This window comes from Cervus elaphus, chromosome 3, assembly GCF_910594005.1.
Source record: "Cervus elaphus chromosome 3, mCerEla1.1, whole genome shotgun sequence".
In the NCBI taxonomy this organism is placed as follows: Eukaryota; Metazoa; Chordata; class Mammalia; order Artiodactyla; family Cervidae; genus Cervus; species Cervus elaphus.
Genome location: NC_057817.1, coordinates 26,346,671 through 26,365,634, shown reverse-complemented (window position 1 = coordinate 26,365,634; position 18,964 = coordinate 26,346,671). Strand labels below are relative to the sequence as shown.

Genomic DNA, 18,964 nt, shown 5'->3' with positions numbered 1-18,964 from the left:
AAAATTCTCAACAAAGTGAGTATAGAGGGAACATACCTCAGCGTAATAAAGGTCACACATTTGACAAGCCCATAACATCATACTGAACAATGAAAAGCTAAAGTTTTCCTCTAAGATCAGGGACAAAACAAAACACCACATTTACCATTTTTATTCAACACAGTATTGGAAGTCCTAGCTACAGCAGTTAGTCAAGAAAAAGAAATAAAAGTCATCCAAATTGGAAAGGAAGAAGTAAAACCATCATTATTTGCAGATGATACATAGAAAACCCCAAAGACCACGAAAAAATTCTTAAAGTGAATTCAGTAAAGGATGAGGATAAAAAATCAATTAAAAATGTTGTATTTCTACACACTAATAATGAACTATCATAAAGAAAAATTAAGAAAACAATACCATTTATAATTGCATCAAACAGAATAAAATACCCAAGAATAAATATCACCGCAAAAGTGAAAGGCCTGTACACTGAAAACTCTTAAGACATTGACAAAAGAAACTGAAGAAAACACAAATAAATGGAAAGATAATCATGTTCATGGACTGGAATAATTAATACTGTTAAAATGCCCATACTATCCAAAGCAATATACAGGTTCAGTGCAATCCTTACCAAAATTCTAATGGCATTTCTTACAAAAAGAACAATCCTAAAATGTGTATGGAAGCACAAAAGAATCTGAATAGTCAATGAAATCTTGAGAAAGAACAAACCTGGAGGCATCATGCTCCGTGATTTCAAACCATATCACAAAACTATAGTAATCAAAACTGTATGATCTTGGCATAAAAACCAACATACACACACAAAAAAAATACAAAAAAAAAAAAAAAAACAAAACCAACATACATATCAATGAAAGACAGCCCCAAAAAACTCATGCATATATCACTAATTTATGACAAGACTATACAATGGGAGAATAGGGAGTTTCCTCAAAAAATGGTGTTAGGAAAACTGGACAGTCACATGCAAAAGAGTAAAAACTGGACCACTATCTAATACCAAATACAAATATTAAAATTCAAAATGGATTAAAAACTTGAATGTAAGACCAAGACCTGAAACCATAAAACTCTTTAAGGAAAAAACAGAGGCAATAAGCTCCTTGCCATCCATATTGGTGACTGTTTTTTGGATCTGACACCAAAAGCAAAGGCAGCAAAAACAAAAACAAGTGAGAATACAACAAACTAAGAAGCTTCTGCATGAAAAAGAAAATCATCAACAAAATGAAAAGACAACCTACTGAATAAGAGAAAATATTTGCAAAATATATATCTGATAAGGAGTTAATATCCAAAATATATAAAGAACTCATACAACTCAATAGCAAAACCTCACACAATTCAATTAAACATGGCAGAGGATCTGAATATTTTTCCAAAGAAGACATACATATGGCCAACTGATACATGAAAAGATACTGAACAACACTATTCCATATCCATGGATACAGAGAGCCAATCATATATGGAATCTTAAAACAAAACAAAACCCCACCAAACTTATAGAGAACAAATTGGTAGTTACCAGAGATGGGGGGTGAAGGGGGTCAAATAGGGGAAGGGGGTGAAAAGGCACAAATTTCCAGTTATAAATAAATCATGGGGATTTAATGTATAGTATGGTGACTACAGTTAATATATTACATATTTGAAAGTAGCTAAGAGAGAAAAAGTTTTCATCCCAAGGAAAAAAAATTCTGTAATTATGTAAGTTGATGGATGTTAACTAGATTTACTGTGGCCATAATTTTGCAGTATATGTAAATATTAAATCATTATGCTGTACACCTAAAACTAATATAATGTTATATGTCAATTACACCTCATTTTAAAAGAAAAGAGCAAAAGCCATACAATAAAGATAATCTTTTCAACAAATAGTTCTGAAATAGTGCTTTGCAACAACTTGAAATCCATAAGCAAAAAAGTGAATACAGACACAGACTTTAAACCTTTTGCAAACCTAATTCAGAATGGATCATAAACGTAAATGTGAAACACAAAACAATAAAACTCCCAAAAGATAACATAGGAGAAAACCTAGGTATAATCTTGGGTTTGGCAATGACTTTAGAGATAACACCAAAGGCATGATCAATGAAAGGAATAATTGATAAGTTGGACTTCATTAAATAAAAACTTGTGTTCTGTGAAAAACAATGTCAACAGAATGAGAGAAGGCAAGCTTCAGCCTGAGAGAAAGTATTTGCAAAAGACACATTTGATAAAGGACTGTTATTCAAAATACATATAGAACTCTTAAATCTCAACAATAAGGATGGGGCTTCCCTATTGGTCCAGTGGTTAGGACTCTGCACGTCCACTGCAGGGGGTGTGGGTTTGATCTCTGGTTGGGGAACTAAGATCTCACATGCTGCCCAGTGCAGCAAGAAACAAACAAACAAAAACTCAACATTAAGGAAACAAACAACCAAGTTAAAAAACAGGCCAAAGACCTTAGCAGACATCTCACCAAAGATATACACATAGCAGACAAAAAACCTATAAAGAGATGCTGCACATCGTATGACATCAGCAAAATGCAAATTAAAACAACAAAGGCATACCACCACACATCTATTCTACTGGTCAAAATTTGGATCACTGACAATACCAAATACTGACAAGGGTGTGAAGCAAAAGGAACTCTCATTCACTGCTGGTGGGAATGAAAAAGGACAGAGTCACTTTGGAAGACAATTTGGCAGTTTCTTGAAAATTTACGTCCACACCAAAACCTGCACATGGATTTTCACAGCAGCTTTATTCACAACTGCCAAAACTTGGAAGCAACCAAGATATCCTTCAGTAGGTAAATGGATAAATAAACTGTGGTACATCCAAAGGAATATTACTCATTGCTAAAAAGAATTGAGGTACCAAGCTATGGAAAGACATGAAGGAATCTTAAACACATATTAAGTAAAAGATGACAATCTGAAAAAACCTACATACTATATGATTCCAATTATGTGGCTTTTTGGAAAAGGCACAGCTTTGGAGACACCAAAAAGATCAGTGGTTGCTCGGGGGGCGGGGAGGGGGGGCTAAGGGGAAAATGAATTCCCTCATTCAGGGGGCACAGAGGATTTTTATGGCAATGAAACTATTCTGTATGATAATATAATGATGACTATATGTCATTATATATTTTCCAAACCCATCAAATGTACACCAACAAGAGTGAGCTCTTAGGTGAGCTGTGGACTTGGGGTGATTATGGTGTGTCAGTGTACGTTCATTAGCTGAAACAAATATGCCACTCTGGTGGGGCATGCTGACAACAGGAAAGGCTACGTTTGTAGGGAAGCAGGGAGTATATGGGGAATTGCTGTACTGTCCTCTCAATTTTGCTGGAAAGCAATCTTAAAAATTTTTGGAAACCACCAAGAAAAGTAAATTGTTCCAAGTTTATTCTCAGAGTGCTTAGGAAAGAGCCTGAAAAATTAAGCCTGAAGTAGAATGAATACTCATTGCTTATATGTCTAATGTGAAGACAGAAAAGCATGGCATAGCAGAAAAGTCCAGCTTTCAAACAAGAATTGTTGTCTCTGTGACAGAGCTCCAATCTAATTATGTCCTAGCCACTGATTTTTCTATCACCATTTCCCCTTTGTTTCAGAGACAGCATCCACGACCTTCTGTCCATGTGGTGGAGGAAGAAATTGCTTCCCAGAAAGGCTTAGCCCACTGCATTTTACTAGATAAAGAAAAAACAAAAAGCCATTCGACTCTGACAAGCCGATTATTGTCTATGGAGGAGCAAAATGCCTCCCTTAGGACCGCAAGGTACAATATGTTCAAACCTTTAACCACTGCTCTGCCATGAGCTGCTATATGTGTGCACACAACTCTCTCCTCTGAGCAATCACATGCATAACTGAAAGTATTAAGCCTCCAGGAAGCCCTGTCTGGCTGTAGCTTTAAATGCATATAAAGTACAATTAAAAGAATGATGAAATAGTCTCCCCTTTTCACTTTTGCAATTATCTAGGTAAAAATTAAAAGGGAGGAAAAAGAAAGACTGAAGAGGGAATAGGCAAATTACTGAATCTAACATGATGCCTGATAGAACATATGTAGACATATAGACCCCCAAAAATTTTACAGTAACTACTTTTACTGTTCCCTTTCAATACAGTTTAAGCAGACTACAGTCTCTTCCTTAATCCCAGGAAATACCTGAAACTGAATAAACATAACACAGTGAAAAAAATTAATGCACACAGATTGCCACTGTGTAAAAAAAAATGATGCTCACTTAAGTGACAAATGTCTGTAATACTATTTGCCCACTCTGGTATTATACAGCTATCTCCACCTACACACCACAACAGATCTTTAAAACTATCTCAACAACTCTCTTCACTTGAGTCAAATAACTTATGGCAGTGAAAGATTTTTGTTGCTGCTGTTGTTCTGGTCAGTAAGCTTGAGAACAGAGATACAAAAAGGAGGTAACTGAGGCTAGCATTAAAATGTAAGGCCTTTTTCTTTTTTAAAAAATAATCATCTAATCATCTATCCTGCTAAGCTGTCATCGTCTACCTGATAACCTCTTAGGAGCCAAGCTTGCAGTTTCTGTTTGATAGGTTGTTGCTCTCAATCACCTCTCCTTTGTATTTAGAATTTTACAGAAACTACAGGCAGGAGACAGACAGACACACACACAAACACACAAACATGCATCCACACACACTGGCTTGTCAGAGGTATCCAACAAAATAAACAAATGAGATCTCTGGACATCCAGAGTTATCATTTTGATAGTTTGTGACCTTGCCCAATAAGGAAGGCATTCTCAGCTCAGAAGCCAAGCATTTGACTTCTTTGTCAGAGGTAGAAAAGAAAAGACTCCAGTCAGATATATCCTGCGGCTGAATGCAGTTAGTTTTACATAGTCCACAGTTATATAATGAATCACTATCAGAATCAAGAAGGAAATGTACATTTTAAGCAACTTTCCAGTAAAGGATAAAGACATTCAGACAAAAAAAGAATACCTTTGCTAAAAATATCAACTATAAGACTCTCCAATCTCTTTTGGTCCTTTATGTGTTCATGTATATATTTTTTAAATCACAAATTATTTCACATAAATATTTCCATGTATCTACTTGGTTATGTAATTCCACTTCCAATGATAAAATGTCCACTGCATCAACACACCACAGTTCATAAGAGAAAAGGAAAAAGTAGATACATGGAAGTGCTATGACGTCAAAGAAGGAAAGAATGTGAGATCTGAGTGGAGAAGAATTCTGTTAGTCAACAAGTTAAGACCTTCCATGCAATCATACCTCCAAAAAGTCAGAAAATAAATGAGCTATCAACCACTGGACAGATCACATATCTCACTACATTGGTAATACACTCCAAATCATACCCTGATTCTACCTTAGTCATGTTTCCTCTTGTTACCAAATAGTACTACAGCCTCAATAACAAAAGCCCCACTGCTACATGGCACTACATAAAGCAAGACACCCAGATACCATCCTCTGCATCTTTTTTTTAGTTCTACCACTTTATTGCTACCAACCCATCTGCCTCCACCCTTGTGCACACATGCTCTGGCATGTAACCCCATGGACTGCAGCCTGCCAGGCTCCTCTGTCCATGGACTTTTCCAGGCAAAAATACTGGAGTGGGTTGCCATTTCCTTCTCCACATCCTCTACATCTTATAGCCATAAAACTAAGAAGAGAAAGAAGGGAATATGAAACAGGAAGTGACCAAGTCTACAATTCACAAAGATGATACCACAGTGTATCTTTGGGCCTATTAGTGGAGAAGGCTGAAGCTATGGTTTTTAGGTCACAGTTTTCTAGTTTTATCTACATTTCTGGTTAGTCAAGAATTAGTTTTCTTTCCCATCCTAAAATCATGCCCCTGCTACTAAATAGTGGTTGTTTGCCTCACAGAGTTAGATACATCTCAGCAGCATTCCCAGGCAGATAAAAAACGCAGATTAATAAGGCTGAGGCAGTTGCAGAGATGGCTCTTCATTTTAGTAAGAACTCTTATCTCTTCATACAGGCAGAGCTCAGCTGGTGAACCAGCTCTCTCTGATATGGCAGCCAGATGTCTATCTAGATCAGTAACAAACTACAGCTAGGACTTAAACTTACGTGATTGCATTTGGACCAGTGCAAAAAACCCTCATCACTTCTTTTTTTTCTTCTGTGCTAGGTGTGCATATTTACATGTTTATGGTAAAGAATAAGGAAGCAATTTATCCGAGTAAAAGTGGTCTGAAGGCTGTCTGGCCTTATAGCTCCATCACAAAGTACTATCTGACCTTGTACAAGTTATTTAACCTCTTCGAGCCTTAATTTCTCCTCTGTATTGTAAAATGAAGATAACATTATACATCCCTCAGGGGATTTCTAGGCTAAATAAAATAATATCTGTAAACTACTTCTGCACAGTATGTAAGAGCTCAGTTAGCTTTAGTTATTGTTATTCTGCTGTTATTAGACATGGATAAAGTTAAACTGTTTTCTTTGCTTTTGTTCTCTCCCATTCCCCCCATATGATCTCCACATAATCCCTGTAAATTATATAAACACAATATCTCCTCTAAGTTGTAGATGTATGTATGCATACATATGATGTTGGCCTGCACTAACTGATGTTAACTCTGAACATTATTCTATAGCGCCTACCCTAGGTTAGTGTTCATTTTTACCATTAAGTCATCTCAGTTCAACAAGTAAGGAAATTAAATAAGTGCTGAGGCCAAGAATGAGTCTCATATGTAGCCAAATCTAAAAGGTAAAGAGTTAGTATCTCTATGAAAAGAGATCTTACCTAATACCATGGAGTTAACATTCTAAGTGACAGGAAACTTGAATCCCAGAACTAAAGAAATCAGGTCACTCCATTTCTCCCATATTTTATCAACCTAAAATGTCCATGGGAATTCCCTAGTGGTCCAGTGGTTAGGACTCCACACTTTCACTGCCAAAGACACAGGTTCAATCCCTGGTCAGGGAATTAACATCCTGCAAACCTGGAGGCATGGCCAAAATAAATAAATACTAGTAATAAGAAATAAAATTTCCAAACCAGGACAAGCAGGAAATGTCTCTATCAAAAAAGAATTAAGTTGTTTCTAATGGTTATTGGTGCCCTTAAGATTTATGGTGGTGGTGGTTTAGTCCCTAAGTCGGGTCCAATTCCTTGCAACTCCATGGACTGTATGTAGCCTGCCAGGCTCCTTTGTCCATGGGATTTTTCAGGCAAGAATACTGGAGTGGGTTGCCATTTTCTTCTTTGAGGGATCTTCCTGACCCAAGGATCAAACCCAGGTCTCCAGCATTGCAGGTAGATTCTTTATCGACTAAGCCACCAGGGAAGACTTAAGATTTATACTTCTTAAAAAAAAAAAAAAAAGCTTTATACTTCTTGGGAATTCCCTAGCAGTCCAGTGGTTAGGACTTGGAGCTATCATTGCTACGGCCAGGGTTCAATCCCTGGTCAGGAAACTAAGACTCTGCAAGCCATCCATCATGACCCCCCCCACCCCACACACAATTTATACCTCTCAACTAGTATTTAGCAGAAGGAAGTCAAGATAGCCCAAACAAAGCTAACAAGTAAATCTGTTTATTTTTGACATCCTCATAAGTTGTCATGTCTCCTCTGCTCAGGGGCCATTCCTCCTAAGCCAGTTCTCATCTGCTCAGCTGTGTCTTTGTGACTCTTTGTGGCCCCATGAACTGTAGCTGGCCGGGCTCCTCTGTCCATGGGATTTTCCAGGCAAGTATACTGGAGTGGGTTGCCATTTCCTACTCCAGGGGATCTCCCTGACCCAGGGATTGAACCCACATCTCTTACATCTCCTGTATTGGCAGGTGAGTTCTTTACCACTAGCACTGCCAGGGAAGCCAGTTCTCATCTACTAACCCCTAACCCAAATAAAAACATCTATTACCTTATGTGGGCTTCCCTTCTGGCTCAGCTGGTAAAAGAATCTGCCTGCAATGTGCAAGACCTGGGTTTGATTCCTGGGTTAGGAAGATCCCCTGGAGAAGGGAAAGGCTACCCACTCCAGTATTCTGGCCTGGAGAATTCCATGGACTGTATAGTCCATGGGGTCACAAAGAGTCGGACATGACTTAGTGACTTTCACTTTCACTTTATTACTTTATGTAGACAATATTATAGCTGTGTTTGTTAAACTAAGTGCGATTCACAGCTCCCATATTTTTAAAATAATATTTACTTACATGAATCTTTAATTAATTTAAAGTATAGAAGTTAATGTACACTGATTTTTTTCAACCAAATATAAGGCTGCCAATGGGAGAGGAGAGATTTTATTGTTCTCAGCTTCAACAAATGAAAAGGAACCATAGGCTTTACTTCCTCTCACCTTGCCCAGCCCTAATACTTTGACTCCCCAAACAGTCCATTCAGCATTCATCCAGTTCTTAGTCCCAATATGTAGAACCAGTAAGTATGTCACCAGGCAAGCCAAGTCTTGAACATCAGAGAGACTCCCAGTACAGCTGACCACGTAAATCTCCCTAGATTTGATTCTTGTACTTTGAGAGAGACCTCAGGGCTACGACCTCACATGGCTTAACTTTCTCTCCTCCTGTTTCCCAGCTATTCCCAGTTATATATCTGCTCACGACTTTAAAAAAATCAGAGGAAGGCATGATTCTATATGAGATTCTGGGCTTAGATGATAAACAGTCTGCCTACAATGCAGATGACCTGGGTTCGATCCCTGGGTTGGGAAGATAACCTGAAGAAGGGAATGGCTACCCACTCTAATATTCTTGCTGGAGAATTCCATGGACAGAGGAGCCTGGCTGGCTACAATCCATGGGGTTCGAAAGAGTCGGACAGGACTGAGTGACTAACACTTTCACATGAAGACAGTAAAAAGATCAGTAATTAGCAGAGTCTGGGGTAGGGTAGCAGATCAATAGGTGGAATAACTGGGGATTTTTAGGGCAGTGAAACTATTCTATTTGACACAGTAATGGAGGATACATATTATCATATATTTGTCAAAACCTACAGAAGGTACAACACAAGAGTGAACCCTAACGTAAACTTTGAACTTTAGTTAAAAAATAATGTATCAATATTGGCTCATTAGTTGTAACAAATCTACCCCACTAATACAAGATGTGAAAGTTAGAGGTGGAACAAGCCAGGGGTATATGCGAATTCTCCTTACTCTCTTCTTTTTTTTTCTGTAAATATAAAACTGCTCTAAAAAAACAAAGCCTATTTATTTTTCTTAATTAGAGGAAACATTGGTTAATAATCCCCGTCAGGTACAATGGCTAATAAGAGCCAAGATAAGCAGTGAAAGAGGAAGGCAAAAAAGTAAAAAAATTAAGATTATAGGGCTTGATTTCAAACTGGAGAGGACAATAACTAAAGACAAGGAAAGAGACTTGAGAAAGACAACACTCGCAGCACTTTTATAGTGACTGATGTGGAAAACACTAAAGCCAATGTTATCTCCCTCAGAGAGAGAGAGAAGAGAAGCCAAGCTTATACGGGGACTGAGATACTCAGCAGAAAAGCCACCACCATTAAGCCTCTGGCATACTTATGAGTGTCACCCTGATGCCTCTCCCTGTGGCTAAGAAATCAGAGCTTTGTAACCGAGTCTGCAACCTGTGCTAGTGCCAATCTTTACAGTAGACTGAGATATTTTTCAGGAAAAATCAAGGGGTAATTGACCAGTATAGAAAGAGGATCTGACCCTTGGGAGGAGAAAAGAGGCGTTCCTTTTGCCATTGGATGATTCTCTCCGGAATAATATAAATGGCTCTCAGAGAGATTATGTATTTGATAAGCAGAGCTACAACACTGACAGCCAATCTGCTGAATGCCTCACAGAGTACTCGGCTTTCTACAATGACTCAAAGTACACAGCAAAGCTGCAGATTTATTCTGCTGACTTTCCTTGCAGAGCTCCTTAAGTTTTTCAAAGGCAAAAAAAAAAAAAGAACTCTCTCCTTCCAATCCAAGGAACTGCAAATTTCACCTGGGATCTAAAGACAGAACCATGTGTGTTCCAATTCTGACATTATCGATGGGAACAACAAGATTTAAAAGTTGGAATGGGAAAAAAAAAAAGTTGGAATGATGGCTGGCAATTTTAGTCTTTAGAGCAGAAGTTGGTTCAGCTCTTCAATCTGCCAGCAGAATCGGCAGCCACACAGGGCACATGGTGTGCCAGACTGGGAATGGGCTAATTTCACAAAATTCATTCTCATTCTCTCTGTACTTTCACATGACAATTGCAAATAGTCCAGATTCTTACCAAAGCACAATCTTAGGCAGCATGTTTCACTGCACAAAGAAACTTCGAAGTAAAAACACAAAGAGATAAATCCCCAAACTTCCATCTTTTCTCCATGATGCTTTCCTTCTTGAAATCCTTTCCTTAACCTGGTAATCTTATGTGAAGACTTAAAAAGCAAAATCTATCTACAATAAACTATTAATAGCAGCATTTCTCCCTCACAATTTGTATGTCACTTCTTCGAGATGAGATTTTTAAAAGAGAAAAGCTTTCTATACATCCTAACTGGAATGTAACAGCCACGTGTGATAATTTATAGGAATTCTCTCTATGGTTAAATAGACAAAAGAAAATTAAGCTGAAGAGTTAAAAGATACCCAACTTTTAAAAAAGCTTTTTAATGTTACCTTATGGTAAGACAAGATTAAAAACATTAATGTTTAGAGGTAGTCAGTTTTATTTTGGTTTTCAAAAACATGTATTATTGTACTGAGCAAGTACCCCAGAACAAATACTGGAGGAAGGGGACCAGTATAACAAGATATAGAATAGAAAATTATAAGCAAGCTACACCAGAATAATATTTTCCCCCCAACAAAATACATAACCCTTTTTAGAAAAATGAAGAGGACAAAAATTAAAATGTTTTGCTTTATAAATAATACGGACAAACAACATATGCCTTAAATTCTAGACATAACCCAAAGTCTAAAATTTTAGCTAAATGCTAAACATTTACTAACACTTGCAACTATAACCCTTTCAAAGGGATTTATCATTTAGTTATAAAGACAATTAAGACTGAAACCTGGCCATGACCAAACTTCAGCTGAAGAGGCATTTCTTGTATTATAAAGTCCAGTTTAAAAGGGGCATTTTGTTTCATTTACGTCACCAGCATAAGGTTAAAAAGCTTAAGTTTGCCCAGTTACACCCTTTGAGCAGAACACTGAAGTTCTCTTTCTTCTCCCATGAAAAAGCATTCAGAGAACATCTCCTGCACCTTGTTCATAATGCACAATTTATCAGCATTTTGTTTCCTTTCTAAATGGCTGGGAGGGAAGAAGAGCTCCACAGCCACTGTGCGTGGTTAGTAATGGCGTTTTTACTTGTCATTGTACAAAGCCTGTTAAATATTTACAACACAGACAGCAATATCTAGTCCTAAACACCCAGTTGTGAGTTTGAATTTTTTTAGAAATAAATCTATGACAAGTTTTCTCCAGCAAAACGCCAGAAGACTCTCCTAACAGCTTCAAGAGACCCAGCGGGTCCAGAGGAGCAGTTATAGGCCATCTGGTGATTACTTATTATTATTTATACAGCACTGTAGATGTACACACAGATGTGTTATGAATCCACATACAGGGTAGGCCTTAACAAGGGCTTCAGACAAAATGCGACTGCTGAGCAAGTCAATCTGCATTAAAGAAACATGCTAACCAGACAGAGGGAGCACACTGACTGTTCTTCAATCTGCCTCATTAGCTGGAAGAGTATTTGATAAAAGAATGAAGAATTCTATGTAATGCTGACAATATCTTGTAAGTTAACAACCTAGCAATACGTATGTGTTTTGCAGGGGTGGCAAAAGAGGGATGAGTGAAGGACAGGCTCTCAGATCTGGAAGGCAGTAGGTAAACTCAGCAGTTTGTAAAAGAAGGGACTCGGAAAGAGCCCCTTCTCCTGACTAAGGATGAACTGAGATGCACAGATAGAGGATTTTTTTTTCCACCAGAAAAATTCAGAGAACAGTTTCTGGGCTCCCATTCCAAATATTAAGTCATATCCAAGGAAAAACAAGAGTGAGTAACTGAAAATTTTCACCTTAATTTCTTGAATATAGCTTCAATTAGATTCATATAACATTCTCTCTTTGTGGTACATTGGAACAGGGATGCTTTTAACCTACTATGCTCTTAGTAACATAATAACAAATATAACACAAAAAACTAAAATAACAAACCACTTGTTTCTAAGGGCAAGTGTCAAGAGCGCCAGATCTGACATGAAAAAACTGGGGTTTAATTTCTTGCTCTTAACATGTCTGCATTTTTTTTCATCCCAGTCCCAGTTTTTTTCTTTACTATGTGTAACAGTGGTCTACTTCTATTACAAGATTACATAAAACTGCAGCATTCTCAGAGTGGACTGAAAGCTATTACAAAATCAACATATTATTACAAAAAACAAGGTTAGCGTTTGGCCTAATTGTGTATAATGCAGTGTATTTTCAGCAGCCTGACAGCATGCAGGCACTCTTACCAGATGGGAACTGGATGAATTATTGAAGGAAATATGAATTATTAAATAAAAATTTGAATTTTTTTTAACTCTTGGCAGGGGGTGAGAAAAAAAGGCTTATTTGTTTGCCTTAAACTGTCCTCACCTGTCGAAGCATGTAAAGATAGCACATATCACCACAAATGGTATTTACGTACCAGAGCCATTTTTTCCTATATTATTCTCTAATTCAAGATGCTCCCCTAACATAAAGAATTAGTAAACAGCACCAGTCATTCTTCCCTGCTTTTCTTTTGTGCCAATGCCAGTTAATAGGAAAACTTGCCAAAGGGACAGAATTAAAAATCCAGAGTCCCATAGTACCAGTAGGGCCCACTTAATGGGAGGGCTGGGATAACAGGAATAATCTCTATAGATGTGGGTTATATAGGCAATAAAATACACACCTTTGTAGCATGCCAGCATTTAACCAATCATAGAAGCTATTTGTTGCCTCATATATTACAAAGCAATAGAGATTTAAAGGATAATGTTCATGGAGGCAGAGGATACAAAGTAATAAACAGCACTGGAGGTTGGTTAAATGCCAAGTGAAGCCAGGACTACAGCACCATAAACATTATTCCTATTATATGACAAGATAAGGAGGTAAAGAAGCAGCCCTCCATCCCACCACAACTAGGGCTCTACTGCTACCCTTGGCCTCAGAAAGGGAAAGCAAGCCCTCGAGGTCTATGAGCTAGTTATACATTTCATGTCTCAGAAAGATATGAACAGACTCTCAACCTGTACCTAAATGTTCTCTGGGAGAAGAGAAGATCTGGTAGTAGATACCCTTGGGGGGGTGGGGGGAATACAGCCCCTCAGGGACACAATGGACAGAGAAACAATCAAAGGATTTTTCCTTAAAAGGACAAAGTTGATACTGAGTGGTTATGATAGAAACCTTTCTCAATGGCTAATAATGGGATGATACTAATTATTCATTAATAGCATCTTCTCAGAGGAACTGTGTTCCTGTTCTTAAGGAAATAGACATTCTAAGTAAAAAGCTTATATAACCAGCTTCTGCTCAAAGACTTGATTATGGTAACCGGAAAGGCTACTTAAATCTGCATAATTTGTACTGCAAACCAGTGTCATGTGCCTGAGAGGGAGGTATAGGAATACAGAAATTGTTGACACTTGGTAAAAAAATGGACTAGGAACTCCCTGGCGTCCAGTGGTTAGGACTCCATGCTTTCAGTGCCAAGAGCCCAAGTCCAATCTCTGGTTAGGGAACTAAAATCCCGCAGGCATGGGGGGGAAAAAAAATTGTGGACAGAAAGTATCCAAAAGGTTAGGATATCTAACCGTATCCACATGAAGTAACACCTCAAATTCAAGATTACTGACACAGACACAGTAGTAATTTTTCCTGCTTCCACATGCAATAAGAACAATTTTATAATCCACTTTCAAGTAAAAGTGCCCCTCAAAGCTTTAAAAACTTATAAGACTTCCTAGATTCAGCATCAAACTGTATTCCTATTATTTTAATAACAGAGGCAAAGCTATTTACAGTTACAGAATTTTAAAATAGACGCTATCTTATAAACATTTTAAAACCCATAACACCTCAAATTCAACCAGCCCTTTACCACATAGTAGCATCTGGGGCTCTGTTGCCTTAACAACACTAACCCATTCTCTAAAGGCAGTTCTACTAACTATAACTGCTACCACATTCCATAGAGAGATATTAGCAGGGATATTACTTTCCCCAAGTTCCTCTTCATGAGGGTGATGAGGCCTCAGGGGAAACAGAGACTCTACAGGAGAAGAGGAATGAGAGAGCTCAGAAAACCCTATCACCTGTCTTTTCAGATAAGAATGCAAAGAACACAACCTTCAGCAACCATCTTTTTTTAAAAAGTACATGTAGCGTATTTAGAACTCAGCTGTGTCACATCAGACTTACTGTTGGGAAGTGGATCATGAACAGAATCCAAAAATAACAGCCATTAAAGACCTAGCAACCAAAACATGTTTACGTATCCATTGAAGGCCCGCTGGTTTTGATTATATGGTGGACAGCATAATCCGCTAGTCTATTTTAGGTGAATTTTCCTTTCACCTCCCCTTAATATTCAAGTGTAAGATGATTTCTGAGTTTAGGGGTATACAGGGCAAAACCTGGGCAGAGAACAGATATTTAAATAATTACAGGATTCCTACAGGTTTTGTTTTATGCATAAATCTCTTGAATTATAATTTACTTTCATTCCTGCTTCCTCTAACTGGTAGAAGCCACTGATTTTTGAGGTTTCTATGGTTGCTGAGTTCTAAACATGCCTTGTGAAAATTACCATGGTCCTTATTACCTCTCCTGGGACTTATATAACCTTTTTATTATTCTTCCATTTCTGAAGTAACGACTTTGAATCAATGACGATCGATTATAAATGGGCTTGAAGGCCTCAAGGTGGCTCCAGAATGAAACCATTTTCAAGGTATATGAGGAAGCTGGAACAACAAGCCAAGGGTAGTTCACTTTACCAAATTTATCTTCTCTGCCAGATTTTCACTATTTTATATAACATAAAGCAATCACAGTAAATCTTATAGAGACCTCTCTAGAGTTATTTGTTACTAGATATTGGGGGAAACTTGAAAGGAGACTAAACATAACTAAAGAACTACAGTCTCACATGACTAAGTTTTGACATGCAAAGGAGGTAAAGGATGAATCATGCTACCCCAAAGCCTTAAGTTACAGCTTTTTATCCTTTTTTTCTATGAAACAAGTAACTTGAATCCAAAAGAAGGTAGCAATCTCCCTCAGTTTGACATTGACTGAGAGGGGGAAAAAAGACTTCAGAATCTATGCCAGAGGTTACAGGAATCCTAATAACCCAAACACCAACAAACAATTCAGAAATGGGAAGGAGGAGTAAGAGAAGGAAAAGGCTTATGGAAAACAGAACCCGACAACACAAGAAAGAACTAAAGAGTCTGTTTTCCTACCTCTAGTTCAAAAATAATGCAAAACAAAAACTAAACCCTTCTGGGATCTCACAAATTTCAGTGAAAACTACGTTTTTCTGATGAGACAGCCTGAAGAAACCCTATTGATATATTTTCTTTCTTAGAGAGTTTAAGAGATGCTTTTCCTATGTATTCCTTTATTTTTGTCTTCCATATTTATTTATTTAAGTCCTTGTCTGGGTAGTCTAAGCATACAACATCTAAGTGGGCACTGAGCAGCTTAAACAGTTCATGAAGAAAAATAATCTTTTCATCAAAAGTGCAGACTTTTAAAGTAAGTGAGATAAGTACTGTAAAAAAAAGGTACCAGGTATCAATTATGGGAGTCACAGTAAGTACAATTATCAACAAATTCACACACAAAAATTTGGATAAATCAGATTCAGGTGTGTACTTCAATAAGCCATCTGAAAGGTGAAATAAATTTAATTTTCCAAGTGGCTTCTATTGAAAAAAAAATTATATACATATATAAACCTTACAATGATAAATACTCAGAATATATTGGTTTTTCTTAGTCTTTTATGAAATGTTTAGCATTTATTTGAATCTGGAATCGCCCTTCTGACTATTTCTTGTTACCAACCCACCCCGTCCCCCTCTCAAATTCTAATTCTTAGGAATCTCTGGAACTTACTCTTTTCTTTTTATACTTCTCTAAGTATTTACAATGTTTAATAGAACTGGTCTGCAATCTCACATACTACCTGTAAGTGTCACTGGACAATCACACGACCTGTTCCTGTGTATGTGTGTTAGTCGCTCAGTCGTGTCTGACTCTGTGACCCTGTGAACTGTAGACCACCAGGCTCCTCTGTCCATGGAATTCTCCGGGCAAGAATACTGGAGTGGGTTGCCATTTCCTTCTCCAGGGGATCTTCCCGACCCAGGGACTGAACCTAGGTCTCCTTCATTGCAGGCAGATTCTTTACAATCTGAGCTACCAGGAAACTCTGGACATATTCCTAATGGAACAGAAATTCAACCCTTCAGGCTCCAGAAAATCAACTCATGAGGGAAATAAAACTTTCTTGATAAGACTTTCTTTGTATTCCTTTCTTCATCTTTTATGGAACATGGCAGAAGGGGAGGGTCCAGGAGTAAGAGTTAAGAAGGTATTGAATAAAAAAATGAAAAAAAAAAAAAGGCAGTTTCAACAAAATTATTTAAAAAGTACATGATGAAAAACTATTTGATACATAATGATATTCATATAAACCATGACATGGCAGCTAACACACAGGAGGCATCTAACAGCATCAGACAGGGAAAATGGCTGAGAAATCCTGTGTTTATATATTGCTGTGAGAGCTTGGGTTCTATGTTGAATTTGTCTTTCCTGGACAGGTATTTGCCTTAGCTGCTAACAATGATTTTCTGGGTCAATAATCAAAAGAAACTTCTTTTTTTCTTATTTACAAAATCCAAAATAGGCTCTGCCAAATAGAGGTTCACAATGAATGGGTGCATTTTCAGCTACTTATCCAAATATGTTGAACAGACTTTTATATTCATGAAGGCTGAAGAGAAGATATTTCTAAACTTGCTTTGTATTTATATAAACGGCTTCAGAAAGGGTGCAAGAGCAACATGTATTCCTAAACACAGTGTGCTGGGAGACAAACACCAGTAGAATAACAATATGAAAGAGAGCAAGGCAGATTTCATTACAGTAGAGTGCCTACACTTCCTCATAACCTGGATTTACACACTGCAAATCCTCTGATCTGATTACCTCCAGTGATCACGTAAAACACCGGCTTTAAACTCTTTGCCTTAGTGATAAAACAGCCACTTTGATTCACAACGAGACATTCACAATAAAGTATATTGTAAACGTACCTGTCCACAGCCCGGGGCATTGCACACAAACGGTCTGTCGTCTCCCATATTTCATAGAGCAGAGCGGAGCTGAGGAGGGGGAGGTAGGGGGAAAAGTTATGTTAAATACGCTGGAGTTTAAAAAAAAAAAAGTGCTTCAAAAATATCAAGCCCAGAAACAGGTGTTCCAAGAATGCTGTCTATCAAAGCTGTAAACACAGGCTACTTTGGGGAGACCCATTAGACAGGTGGCATATGATCTACTGTGCCTCAATTTGAACTTTTAATTAGAAAAATGTAGACCTGAAGAGTCAAGGAATTTCAAACCTTTTGCTAGATTTTCCCTCTTTCTGCTATAGAATATAACACACTTCTCCAGTCTGTTGAATTACAACCAGTGTAGTTCCCTACGTCAATAAATCCACTGAACGCTTGATGCGGAAGCCATATTTCTGAACTAGAGAAGACCAAAATTTGTCATTTAATTAATTAAGGGATTATAGGAGGGGTGCTCCATTTTACAGGGCCATAATCTGGCTCCCTGGTGTATAAACTATGAGACTGCTGGCAAGGGCCGTTTATCCCAGATTATTGCCAAAGAAAACAAAGCACCCATCCTATTGGGCTACATGGGAAATGATTTTCATTAATAAAAAAAATAAAAATAAAACCTTTCTCTCCCTACGGGGAGCCTACTTCTCCCCCCACCAATCATCTGTGGCAAATGGAGAAATATCGGTGCCCTTCCCCCCTGATTCTATTTATGGCTAGGTTTTTAAAAGCAGCAATAAAACAAATGTCGACTCTTTGGGGGTTTACTGGGTGAATATGTTCCGGCTGTTTGTGCTGCTCTCGGCCAGAGTTCTTGGACTGCTCTGTTGCAGCCAACAGATGTGAGCTGCTGCAGGGGATAAAAGAAATGGCACTAAAAGGCATCACCATCCATCCTCTCTGTTTCTCTGAAGAATTAACAGAGTTTATACTGTTGCTGTTTTTTAATTATTGAAGCTAAACTCTTGAAATGTTGATCAAAATTCTTTGTTAAAGAACAGTAATTCCAAACGAATGTGTTGGGGGAAATTTCTCACATCCTAACTAGGAATAAAAATAGAGATGGAGATGGATAGATTAGAAATATAAATCATAGTAAAAATATTCCTGAAAGATATACCGTATTTTGAAGGAGTAAAAGAGAAAAAAGGGAGGGTCACAAAAATAGTCTTTTAAAATAAAACCCCTCAAGGACATTTTCAAACATCCTTCTGCGAGAGAGAAAGCTGTATGAAAGAACAAGAACAAGGGAAGATGAAAGAGGAAGAACTACAATCTGAATATGCCTAGAAACGATTTCAGAACTGTAGCCAAATTCTGAATTTTTATCTTGAAGATAAACCAAAATGTCAGGTTAACCTCAGTCAGGTCTACATCAAAATAAAATATTAAAGTGCTAGATGGAATCTGGCAATCAGAAACTTAAAAACATGCTTAAAACTCAGATGGGAGTGGAAACATCTCTCCTCCTCCGTTAAGACTCACTCTGGGGTTGGAAGCCCGTATTTCTGGTAGTCTGATCAGTAA

General features: G+C 37.7%; 1 protein-coding gene across 9 annotated transcripts in view; it reads right to left on the bottom strand.

Annotated features, from left to right (window-relative positions):
• Positions 1 to 18,964, bottom strand: part of LOC122680718 (cyclic AMP-dependent transcription factor ATF-7) — a 93,134-nt gene that overhangs the window by 60,246 nt on the left and 13,924 nt on the right. For 8 of the 9 annotated variants that reach the window (XM_043882363.1, XM_043882399.1, XM_043882406.1 and 5 more), the window contains exon 2: positions 17,408 to 17,476. The exons of the other annotated variant lie outside the window; for it this stretch is intronic. In XM_043882363.1, the coding sequence (XP_043738298.1) occupies positions 17,408 to 17,455 (48 nt within the window). In that variant the 5' untranslated portion in view covers positions 17,456 to 17,476. The remainder of the gene's footprint in view (positions 1 to 17,407; positions 17,477 to 18,964) is intronic. 9 annotated transcript variants of the gene reach the window in all.